At 40.7% G+C, this 12,484-nt stretch overlaps 1 protein-coding gene across 1 annotated transcript in view; it reads right to left on the reverse strand.

The window, feature by feature from the left end:
• Positions 1 to 12,484, reverse strand: part of dst (dystonin) — a 137,705-nt gene that overhangs the window by 14,757 nt on the left and 110,464 nt on the right. The window contains 21 exon segments of the mRNA XM_061689302.1: positions 366 to 689; positions 1,293 to 1,452; positions 3,272 to 3,441; positions 4,751 to 4,870; positions 5,140 to 5,346; positions 5,499 to 5,654; positions 6,646 to 6,807; positions 7,237 to 7,365; positions 7,862 to 8,059; positions 8,254 to 8,409; positions 8,497 to 8,670; positions 8,783 to 8,884; positions 9,652 to 9,753; positions 9,860 to 9,982; positions 10,059 to 10,285; positions 10,371 to 10,596; positions 11,014 to 11,217; positions 11,299 to 11,517; positions 11,583 to 11,690; positions 11,768 to 11,887; positions 11,993 to 12,199. Coding sequence (XP_061545286.1) covers positions 366 to 689; positions 1,293 to 1,452; positions 3,272 to 3,441; positions 4,751 to 4,870; positions 5,140 to 5,346; positions 5,499 to 5,654; positions 6,646 to 6,807; positions 7,237 to 7,365; positions 7,862 to 8,059; positions 8,254 to 8,409; positions 8,497 to 8,670; positions 8,783 to 8,884; positions 9,652 to 9,753; positions 9,860 to 9,982; positions 10,059 to 10,285; positions 10,371 to 10,596; positions 11,014 to 11,217; positions 11,299 to 11,517; positions 11,583 to 11,690; positions 11,768 to 11,887; positions 11,993 to 12,199 — 3,594 coding nt within the window.

Genomic DNA, 12,484 nt, shown 5'->3' on the forward strand with positions numbered 1-12,484 from the left:
TTGGTGAATTCTGCTTCACAATGATAGTAAGACCCCACATTGAAGGATCCCAAAGCGAACGCTTGGCTGCCACTCGACGCCGTGATATTGCCAAGGATCAATGAGAGCCAATCTGTTTTCCATATTTAAGTTAGGAATCACAGTGATCCAATCAGAGCAAAGCTTATTTACAGTACATATCGAATATTAATGAGAAATCAGTTCGTCTTAATTGCCAGGCGTAAAAGACCATGTACAGTAGCTTAAAAAAGAGCATCCTAGGCATTACTAACCCAAATTATCTTGCGAACCCGATAGAATATTGAAAAATTTTTTATGGTATGGCACCTTTAACTGAAACACATCTAAATATCACCACTGCTTGCCTTGTGCTGGTCAATGAGTGCGCGTAGAGCCTCTTCATCATCAGGAAGGCTGCCATGGAAACGCAAACTCTGCTCTGCCTCGGCCAGCCACTCCAGCAGGATGTGAACTGTGGAGTGAAACTCCTCAGCCTGGCACAGGGCTTGCTCCAGACGTGCCTGCTTGGACACTGAAAGGTTGCACACTGTCTCCCAGCGAGTGCTCAGCTCCTGCATCTGTACTTTGACCCAGGAGGAGTCATCGTGACTGCTGTCAATCAACTCCTTGGCTGAGCGTTTGAGAGCCTGGACGCTAACTGTCCTCTTTCCCAACTCCTTCTGGAAAACCTGTAGAGCATTATGAGTAAAGGATACAGTCAAACATGGAAACATGGTAGTCTCAAACATGCAGGAAAAAACAAACGAAAATAGCTAATCTTTATTATTGTGGTTGTAGTTTGCAGTAGTGTAGAACTGCTTTGCATCAAACTGATAAGTGTTAAAAATAATAATCTCTGAAGGTGTCAATCATAATTCACGGGAATAATGTTTTGGATGAGTGTGTTCATGAGACTTAGAATTTACTGATGTTTGCTTTCTTTTGGACACACCGGTCTCTTCTGGAATATAAGGTGATTTAGGCATACATTAAATTTGTCTTCTAACAGAGTCCTAGCCAGTGCTACAAAGAACCATTTGTTGTGCTGCTTTTGTTATTGACATTCTGCCACTGGCAAATAAAAGCGTGTGTTTTCTCACAAAACATGGCTGAAGCGAGAATGTCAAACCACTTAGACCTCAATGGAGTAATAATACAATTCCAAGCCTGTTTATTGATCTATTTTTGACAATGTTTTAAGTGTCTTTTGTTTTCTATCGTGATACAAGAAAATAGCTATGGTATAAAATGTAAATTTATTTTGAGACTGCAGTTGGGAGAAAAGTTTGGACCTTGTGGTTGTCTATCAGGTTCAAAATCAGGTCGATGTCTCCATGAACTGGCTGGTCTTCAGCCATCTGAGGCTCCACTCTGTACAGCCAGTCAATGAGAGCCTGCAAAGCGTCTTTGAACTGGCCAGAGAACAACAGAGCCTCCTCCAGCTTGTTTTGCCTGCAGGAACGTGCACATTATTATCATCAACAATGAACCAGGCTATGCAACCAATCTGAAAAGTGAAATAACTAAAAATGAATAGGTGTAATCAACTACAATTTATACTTTCAGGCATCTTCTGTTTTTTTCTCATACATTAAAAACATTGGTGGAAGAACACACAATTATAAAATACATAAAAAAAAATTAGATACAATTATTTGGCCCATTTTGAGACTTCTAAATCTGTTCTACAACCCCAATTCCAATGAAGTTGGGACGTTGTGTTAAACATAAATAAAAACAGAATACAATGATTTGCAAATCATGTTCGACCTATATTTAATTGAATTCACTACAAAGACACGATATTTAATGTTCAAACTGATAAACGATTGTTTTTAGCAAATAATCAATAACTTAGAATTTGATGGCTGCAACACGTTCCAAAAAAGCTGGGACAGGTGGCAAAAAAGACTGAGAAAGTTGAGGAATGCTCATCAAACACCTGTTTGGAACATCCCACAGGTGGGTGCCATGATTGGGTAGAAAAGGAGCTTCCCTGAATTGGTCAGTCATTCACAAGCAAAGATTGGGCGAGGTTTACCTCTTTGTGAACAAGTGCATGAGAAAATAGTCGAACAGTTTAAGGACAATGTTCCTCAAAGTACAATTGCAAGGAATTTAGGGATTTCATCAGCTACGGTCCATATCATCATCAAAAGGTTCAGAGAATCTGGAGAAATCACTTCATGTAAGCGGCAAGGCCGAAAACCAATATTGAATACCCGTGACCTTCTATCCCTCAGGCGGCACTGCATCAAAAACCAACATCAATGTGTAAAGGATATCACCGCATGGGCTCAGGAACACTTCAGAAAACCAATGTCAGTAAATACAGTTCGGGGCTACATCCGTAAGTGCAACTTGAAACTCTACTATGCAAAGCAAAAGCCATTTATCAACAACACTCAGGCCAGAGGTCGTCTTAGATGTACTGATGCAAAGTGGAAAAGTGGTCCGTCGAGTCCACATTTCAAATTGTTTTTGGAAATTGTGGACGTCATGTCCTCCGGGCCAAAGAGGAAAATAACCATCCGGACTGTTATGGAAGCAAAGTTCAAAAGCCAGCATCTGTGATGGTATGGGGCTGTGTTAGTGCCAATGGCATGGGTAACTTACACATCTGTGAAGGCACCATTAATGCTGAAAGGTACACACAGGTTTTGGAGAAACATATGCTGCCATCCAAGCAACGTCTTTTTCATGGATGTCCCTGCTTATTTCAGCAAGACAATGCCAAACTACATTCTGCACGTGTTACAACAGCGTGGCTTCGTAGTAAAAGAGTGAGGGTACTAGACTGACCTGCCTGCAGTCCAGACCCGTTTCCCATTGAAAATGCGTGGCGCATTCTGAAGCGTAAAATACGACAACGGAGACCCCGGACTGTTGAACAGCTGAAGCTGTACATCAAGCAAGAATGGGAAAGAATTCCACCTACAAAGCTTCAACAATTAGTGTCCTCAGTTCGCAAACGTTTATTGAATGTTGTTACAAGAAAAGGTGATGTAACACAGTGGTACCCATGACCCTGTCCCAGCTTTTTTGGAACGTGTTGCAGCCATAAAATTCTAAGTTAATGATTATTTGGTAAAAACAATCAAGTTTATCAGTTTGAACATTAAATATATTGTCTTTGTAGTGTATTCAATTAAATATAAGTTGAACATGATTTGCAAATCATTGTATTCTGTGTTTATTTATGTTTAACACAATGTCCCAACTTCATTGGAATTGGGGTTGTAAATGAAAACTGACCTGTGTGTGACTTTACCTCTCTATGGATTTTCCACAAACAGTGTCCCATTTGTCCCTCAGCTCGCTCAGCATGTCATTCAGTTTCTGATTATCATCTTGAAGTGAGGTCTTGTCCTTGAGTGCTCGTCCACTTCGTGTAGTGGTATCATACACTGAGTGCTTACTGCCCAAAGCCTTCTGGAACTCCTGTTTGTAAGAGATTTATACCGCTACAGTACATATAACGCAGGAATTGTATTGCAATGCTACCTTGCCTTCTAACTAACTACAATACGGTGTATCGAGCAACGTGAACAGATTTCCCAACAAACAGCTGAGTCTGGTCAGAATGGCCACTTCAACCTGAGTACAACGCACAAAGAATTTTTAAAATCTGACTGACGGCTTCTGGAGAATTTATTTTTTTTTGCGTCATAGAAAATGCCTTCTTGAGGAACTTTTTTTGTGTAATATCACCTATAGAGAATATGGTATATAAAAAAAATACCTTCAAAAGAGTGAAACAGTATAACGTGATTATTCTCCTCAAACTTTTTATTTCTTCTGCTACTCAGGGAACCCTTCCTCAATTGGCTGTCAAGTTTCAGTTAAAAATATCCACCAATAAACTTGTACGGGGTGAAATTCCGAGGGCTTCTCCAAATCGACTTGTCAAAATTTCAGACATTTCAAACGGCATCACTTGCCCCTAAAAATTGACTTAAATAGTGCAAATGGAACATTGCTCATGAGAAGAGCAGTGTGGCCAGTAGAATAGGTAATGTAATATAGTAATTCATTTTTTTTCGTAATTTATTTGCTATGGAGGATTTTAAAGGCCTTTTTAATTGCTCATTCCATTTTTCTTTTTCTTTTTTTTTTTTTTTTTAGAAAATTCCACAGATTACGGTTGTTGTGACTTTGGGCTTGTCCCACAAGGGGTTGCCACACAGAGTCACTCACTTGATTTGTTTGGCACAATTTTTAATCTTCCCACTGAGTGCATCTCAGACAGTATCTTAATCTGTGTATGTATTCTGATTAGGAACATGGCATTCAGTATGGGAAAACAAAAATGGGTCAAAACTCAAGCGCCACAGCTCCAAAGAGATTAAAAGTATCCCAAAGCACGGCCACCCCAAATACATTTGCTCTATCCTAGTATTATGATGGGATTAACACAATCTGCCCATGCACCACTGCAGAGCAGGGATTATGTAGACTGTGACAGAATCACAAGCGTGACTAATGTATACACTATAGTGTAATTCATCTGAATGGGTTTTACTGCAAACATTCCCACCCCTCATTCTCTCTGACTGAAAGCAGATAAATGTGGTCTGTTAAACATCGACGTCAATGTTCAGATGTCTAAATATACTCTCTTGTCCACATGACTGTTCATTCAGTGAGGTTCCTACATGTTTTCCTATGGTCAAATTGAAGTACTTTCAAGATGCATTTTCAAAAGCTTCAAGCACTCGTTCAAATGCTGATACTCGCTGTCACTGCTCACCTTATGTTGAGACAGCTGATTCTTGATTTTGTCTGGCTCATTGGCGATTTCCACCTCAGAGTCCAGCGTCTTCTCAGATTCATCCAACCACTCCATCAGTTTACTCCAGTTTTCATGGAACTGAGGACCAACAAAATGAAAGCAGTTCAACATTCAATATCTCTAAATTCTGTGAGCTTTTTGTTTAGGTCATAAAAATGACCTAAATCTGCATATGTGCAGAATAGGATGAGAAGTAAGTAAGATCCGCGAGTAACTGAACTCCCCTATATGGTTTATAACGGTCAATAGATCCTACCAGACTACTTTTCTATCAGACAGGGCTTTGGCCTAGGGTGTTAGGTTAAAAAAAACAATGCCATGCATGTGGCCTAGATGCCTGTGAGTACCTGTTTCGCTCTCTTCCTCGCATCATCCAACACACGACCACGTTCCACAGATCGCTGGACCAGCTTCTCCCAGCGACCTTGCACACTGAGGAGCAGGTTCTTGATCAGAACCACATCCTGCTTCTGGCTGAAGTACTTCAGATGAGTGCCTGTCTTGTCAAGCTCGATGATGTCATCCCTGTGAGAGTTGACCTCAGTCGCAAACATCTGCAAAGGAGACATGGACAGATATTAATGTGTCATCTTCATGGCTTTTAGTTCAATGAAAAACAAAATAGTGAGTCAGTGAAATTACGAGCCATGCAAGAAATGAGTAGTGTCTCTACGGCGCAATAGTGTCCTCTCTGTGCAAGCATTACCTTATGCTCATCAATCTGAAACAGGATGGTTTCCAGAATCAGAGAAGCGGGCGACACCATGTTCAGCGTCTGCTCTGCTTGGGTCAGCCAGTTGATGAAGTCCTGCAGAGAGTTGTGGAAATCTGTGGCCAGGGTCAAGGTCTCCTCCAGTTTTACCTGTTGACATAAAACATATTCATACGCCATCCTTTTGCACGACATTGTCATTAAATACAGCTGCAGTACCAAAGAATTTCCGTTGATGAATCACAAAACTCACTGTTGCTGTAACATAAAATCCCTCATGGCAAACATGAGCCCTAACCGAATGAGAAAATGCATATCACCGTAGGCTGATGGTGAAGCAGATTCCAGCTAATGGATTTTCAATTGAATGAGGGAAAAACATCCGTTGGGCCACATGCTCATGTCACACGGCCATGCTAATGATGTTAGCAAGCTGATGTTTCATGCTACGTCTGCCTCATATGTCAGTGGGAGCACTAAAAGTGGACTGAAGAGTTGCCAGTTCTTTATTCTATTATTGTTCGGCTGAAGAAGGCAATGTGATTCTGGGAACGGGACCAAAGTAAAGAGGAAGCCAACTGCTCATTGTGAGGCCAGGCCTTATTTGTAGCGAGAGAGTTATTTTGGCTTTTTGAAAGGATTGTGTTGATTTATTGAGGCAAAACAAGTAACAGCATTTTTTTGGAGGAATCATTTCTATTCCTTTTGGTAACATATGTGATGTTATTACTACGGTGTATCTTTCATAATTCATCCATCCATTTTCCATAACGCTTTGTCCTCATTAGTGTTGCAAGTGAGCTGGAGCCAATTCTATACTTTGGGCGAGAGGCGGGGTGCACCCTGGACAGGTCCCCAGTCAATCGCAGGGCAATGCTTTATATTGAATATCGTTATTAATATCAGAATTTTTATTAGCTGATTGTACGACATTGTACCTTTCAAATATGTTTTTCTTAAATACTGTATGTACTCTATACATATTATAATTTGTATGGCTTGTTTTTTTTCTGCATGTTATAGCTGTACGTTTTATGCTGTATGGTATATCGATTTTCCTTTTAGCACATTACAAGTGACGTGAAAACTATAATCCAATTCCTCTTTAAGTGACAACAACAGCACAGTGAGGGATTCATACCTTCCTTTCAGCAACTTTGGCCTGCGTGGCTTCCCATTTCTCCTTCAGGTTGGCGAGGTCCTGCTCTGTGTTGCCCTCAGGCATCATAGCGAGCAGCTGTTGACCTTTAGCCATCAGCTCTTGATACAGCTCCTCCTTCACCTCCAAGGCAGAACACAACTCCTGCGTGGTGACATGATTCAAGTCATTTCGGGATAACACATTCAAGGTCAACGGTGTAGTGCAAAAACTGCCGAAAGAGTCACCATGTTCCCACAAACATTTAAACAGTATCATGTTTGTACTTTAGTAAGTAATCTCCAGAAATGTTGCGTCCAAAAATGTTCATAGTGGTGCTCCTTAAGAGAAACTGAGCAGTGTAAGTACCATAAATGGAGGAAAAAGGGAAAGAAAACATTCCTGGAGACATGGAAGTTAGATAATGCTGAAACAGTATAACACATCATGAAGTCTTTTGGTCATCTTCTGCAGCGGGATGCCAACAGTGTCATTTCATTTTCCCACTTCAGCTAAACACAGAGGAGGCAGGGCCGTCCGTCTCCTTGCGGACCAGCCATCTGCATGAGCACTCTCGCATTGTTAAACACGTACCAGATGGGCGTTAAGCTGCTCGCGGGCTGTGTCTGGTAAGCCTCCCACAGCCTTTGATGCCAACAGCTGACGTTCTGTGTCTTTCAGCCATTGTAGCATATCTTCCACCTCACCATGGAAACCCTGGGCCTACAACACAATACAACCTGAGTCAGACAAAAGGTGTCACACATACACTCATTGTTCGGAAACTCCGAGGGGAGAGGTTCTCATTTCTTGGATTCATTCATTCATTTTGCTACCAAAACTGTTTGACAGACATTCTGTTGCACATATGTTAACATACAAAACATATTTATCGATGCTGAGTGAGCAAACTATTCACATAAATTATATTATGCAAACAAACAAATTTGAAATTGTAAACATTTTACTGGTGCATAATAGAAATGATCAGTTCTGAGATATTCATCTTTGTCAGCCTAAAGATAAAGGGTGTGGTGTATTATGATAGTTTTAAGACACTTGAATATTATTTTCTTCTTCTGTAATTTTATTTCCCAATAAAATCATTTCACTTATGAGTTTAATGCCAAAGGTCTGAATACAAATAAAGAGGAATTGAACTTGTCCTAATAGACAATCTAAAGAAATGTAAAACAAACTTCTCATCATGTCTATATACCTGAAGAAGAGCACTTTCCAACTGCTGCTTCCTTTGCTTCGTCCTCTCCAGGATGGCTTTCCAGCGCTGGTCGAGGTTCTCCAGTTTTCTCCTCAAGCAAGAAGCTTCCTCTCCAGCACTGGATTGGACTAGATCATGCCCTGCTTTGTTCACCGTCTCGACTGTTGACTTGTGAGCTAATACGTCAATTTGGAGGACCTGCGGAGAATAAAATAGTGGGGAAATCAACACCAACAGTCACAGTAGCAAAGACAGATAAATCCCTCATATAATTTAATAGATGAAATTGAAAAAGTAGGCAGCATAGGTCCTGTATCCCTCCTGCTTGTCTGTTTTCCCAGTAAAAGTATTTCTGTATTCTCAATAAAGAGACAAAAGGTGAGAACATTTACATGATGCTTGGCCAGTTCAATCTCAATGGCTTTGGGGTCTCCTCCAGCCTTTCTCTGCTCATTGAGCAGCTCCTCTGTGTGGCTCATCCAGGCCAGCAGCTCATCCAGTGCATGCTGGAACTGTCCCAATGCCAGAAGGCCTCCCTCAAGTTTGTGCTGAAGTAAGGAGAGAAAACACATTTAGATGGTGCAGTGAGTGAAACCACCACTAGATATCAACAGTCTTTTTATTTTTTTCGGCACCTGGCGGCTGATGATCTTCTCATCCAGGTTTTGCCAGAGCATCTTGAGCTCGTACATCGGCTCCTTGATGGTGCCACGGTCAGACTCCTCTGTCACCTTCTTCAGGAGGAGATCTGCCTGATGGTTCAGGCGCTCCATCTCGATCTGCAGCTGGTACGCTTCGACTTTGAACTCCTATTACACATATTACAAAGTCATATTGACAATATACAGTACATATGGAAGTATAATTCATTAGGTCCAAGTGCACATCCTGTTGTTTTAGTTACTTCATCCAGGACTGTACCTTGAGCTCAACAATCTGCTGCTTGACAGTTTCTAGGTCTGTACCCACAGGTGACATGGAGTCCAGTTTGCTCTCCAGGATATCTACCCAGTCAAACATACCCTGTGTGTAAGGCAAAGTAACATGTTAATAGAAGACCAAGTATTGTGCACATTTTCCATTTTCCATACAATGCTGCCTTTATCCCAGACTTTTCTAAAGTAAATCCACATGGAAATGGATACAATAGGAATGAATCATATAATTTTAAAGGACTGTAAAAGATGCTTTTACGATTAGTCAAATCAAAGCAGCTGCGTGGAGGAACAATTCATGTGGGCTGCAGGTTGATACAAATATAGCAAAGCAGCGTGAGAGGTGTCACAATTAATTGGATGCTCATAAAACAGGTGTATTACTGTAGCTGAAAGTCATAGATGGCATTGCAATCTGTGGTTTTAAAGCGAAGGCCTTGAAAACAGTGTGGTGCATTGTGTGTTTCAAAGTATTCTTCTTATCGCTACTTCACAAAAAAACACAATATGTGCATAATTTAAAAAGTTTAACTTTTAGGACAACCTTTAATTTCTTCCTACTATAAATGTATGGGCATAGATAACCACAATGGATCCAACTGCAAATCTATTGGAGTTTTTTTTTTGCATAATTTTTTATGCCACAATAGCTTTATCACTTCTATGATAAATTAATGCCATCTATTTGCCAAGTTTTCGTCAAAGAACATTATTTTTGTCCCAAGTTGACATCTTAAATCCTCTTATGATCATATCGTATATGAACATGGTACAAACATGACAAATTAGGGTAGGGTATAAACATGACAAATGTTAGTTTATGGTTCCAAAGTGAATAAGTAGCGATCAATGTACCTGCAGGCCATCTTGGAATTGCACTGCACCCTGCATTGCCTCCTCGAGCCTCTCAACTCGCTCTTTCCAAGTCTTATCGAGATTTTCCCATGCAGAGTTCACCTGGTGGAGTAAAATCACGAGTTACAGTATATACGGATCATTCTTCAAGCAGAATCTCAACAATAGAATGACCAAATGAATCATTTAAAGAAAAAACAAAAATAACCTCATCAATGCTTTTCCTTATCACAGGTTTGTCAGGTTCTCCGCAGGCTGTCATGAGCTCAGAGCCCTGGCTTCGAACCGAATCCAGCTCCTCTTGAAGCCCATCAATCTCCTCCTTAAAACCCTGTGAAAATAAAAATAAAAAGTGAAACCTCCAACACTTTCTGTCTCATTTATGCAGCAGGTCTGTCTGTGCAGACCTCCACAAACTCCTGCTGCTGTTTGACAACTGAGGGATCCACTCCTGGTTCCTCCAGCTCCCTCAGCAGGTCCTGGCTGTCTTTGATGGTGGCCATCAGAGCGCAGTGGTCGCACCAGAACCTTTCAGCAAGGTCCATCACATCCAACAGCTTAGCCTCCCGTTCCTCCAACAAGACTTGGATATCGGTCCACAGGAACACCATATGGTCCAGTTTTTCTTGTACAGCTTGTGGGAAAATACATATTTCACCTTTTTGCTGAACTTTTTGAAAATTTGTAAATTACTGTATATCCATGTACACTGATGATACCTTTGGCAGATAATTCTCTGTCTTCTGACCGTGCAATCATCTCTTCACCTCGCTGCTTCAAGGTCTCATAGGAAGGTAGCAGTTTCTCCAGATCCATGCTGACACATTTGTTCTCTGTTATCTGCTCCTTGATTTTGTCCACCTCCACTGAAATGGAGGGAGGCTGACGCAGGCGCTCGGCTATCCGCTCCAGGGATTCCAGCATGGGGTCGATTTTATCATGAAACTGGTGTGGAACAACAGAAGAGGTAATTTCAGTCACTATTGCAATGGCAATACCTATCATTCTACTGTATATTACCTATATGTTTAGCTGTAGACTAACCAATGAAATGGATACATACAGTTAAGTATATATTGTAATAACAATGTTTGCTAATAATAATTCAGTTAGTTAATGACTATTAAAATGTGTTACATTTGCACATTGTTTCAGAAAAAGAAGTGACACTACAACAGATATGATGCTCTGAAAACACTATTCTTCATTAAAAGCCTATCTTTTATCATAACTGTTAGGTTTCACTAAATAACAATAAAATAAAATAAAAACTGTGAATTTGTTTTCATTCAGAATCCTCCTCAATTCTCATGAGACAAATATTCAAATAAATTAGCAGAATAACAAAATGTATCTCTTGACCTGAGTGTATTTGAAGATGGCCTCATCTAGCTCAGCAGCTCTCATTTTGACATCAGCCTTGAGTTTTGTGTAAAGCTGCTCAGACGTTGTGTATTTCTCTCTGATGGGCAACCCTTCCTCTGGGCTCAGTTCCAGTAACTGAGGTCCAGTCTTATTCATTTTGTCGATGTGCGGTTTGTGTTCGGCAATCAGCTCTCGCATTTGCTTTAGAGGACATAATTTTTTTTAAACAACTTTAAAAGCTTTTGAATGGAGATGCTGATTGAACCTCTTGTGCCTTCTTACCCTGAGTTCCTCCTGTTGCTGCCTAAGCATGTCATACTCGATGGCGGGCGGGGGCAGCTGGTTGAAGGTGTTCAAGGTTTCCTGAAGCCATGGTGACAATTCTTCATAGGTTTCCCAAAACTGGCTTGCGAGAGACTGGGCTCGTTCCAGCTGCAGACAGCGCTCTGAGTTCATTTGACTCACCACACCATACTTCTTCACCAGAGTCTGGGTCTTGGCCTGACATGAAACAAGATATAATGTATGGCGTAGTAGACAAATAAATATTTGCTATTATTTTTCACCTGTAAATGTTCCTTTTCCCCTGTCGTTTTGCTGCTCATGATGACTTTTCCTGTTTTGACTATTGCATCCACATAGTCTTTGTGCCTCATAATGTCGACAGAGAAGACCTGGAAAACACACTTAAGTGAGTTTGGTCAAATGTTGAACAAGTCGTCCTCTCACGCACAGATTGTGAGTGGCTGACCTTATGCGCTTGTAGCTGGGCTGCAGTTTGGTCCTGCCCTAGTTTGATCTCCTCCATGGACAGTAGCTTATTCTCAGCATCAGTAAGCCATGCTAGTTCAGAATCTGCTGCTTCTTCAAACTATAAAAAAAAAAAAAGAATTTAAGAAAATGGAAAACAGCTACTAGGAGGACAAAACAGGAAAAAACTAGATGGGGAAAAATCCCTTCATTCATTCTGGCTCACCTGCTGTGACTTGAAAATGTCGGCGTTGATCTGGTCGACCTGCTGAGTGATACTGTCACAGACAGCTTTGTACCGCTCATTGTCCTCCGTTACAAGCTTGTCAAGACCTTCTCGGGTGTGCCAGGGGATGAGATCCAGGAGGAAGGTACTCAACTCATTCAACTTGTCCACTACAGCTTTTTGGTCTTTAGTCTCTTTTAGCAAAGTCTGGAAAATAAGTTTCATCAATATGACCAAAAACTGTGTTGTGTCATCATGACTCAGTGTGCCATAAAATGTATTGTGAAGTAAATATCTAATTCATGGACAGAAAAGCAATAATGTCTGCCTCAACATATAGACCTACTATTAGATTGTTTTGACTTCAACAGTACTGTATTCACATATCATTGAAGGGCATAGTAGCATAGTATCTGCAGATTAGTACATTAAACTGTCATGTTATAATAGGTTTGCAATATTTGAGCAATTTTCAATGTTGGAAATTTCCAT

This window comes from Phycodurus eques, chromosome 11 (genome assembly GCF_024500275.1).
Source record: "Phycodurus eques isolate BA_2022a chromosome 11, UOR_Pequ_1.1, whole genome shotgun sequence".
Taxonomy (NCBI): Eukaryota; Metazoa; Chordata; class Actinopteri; order Syngnathiformes; family Syngnathidae; genus Phycodurus; species Phycodurus eques.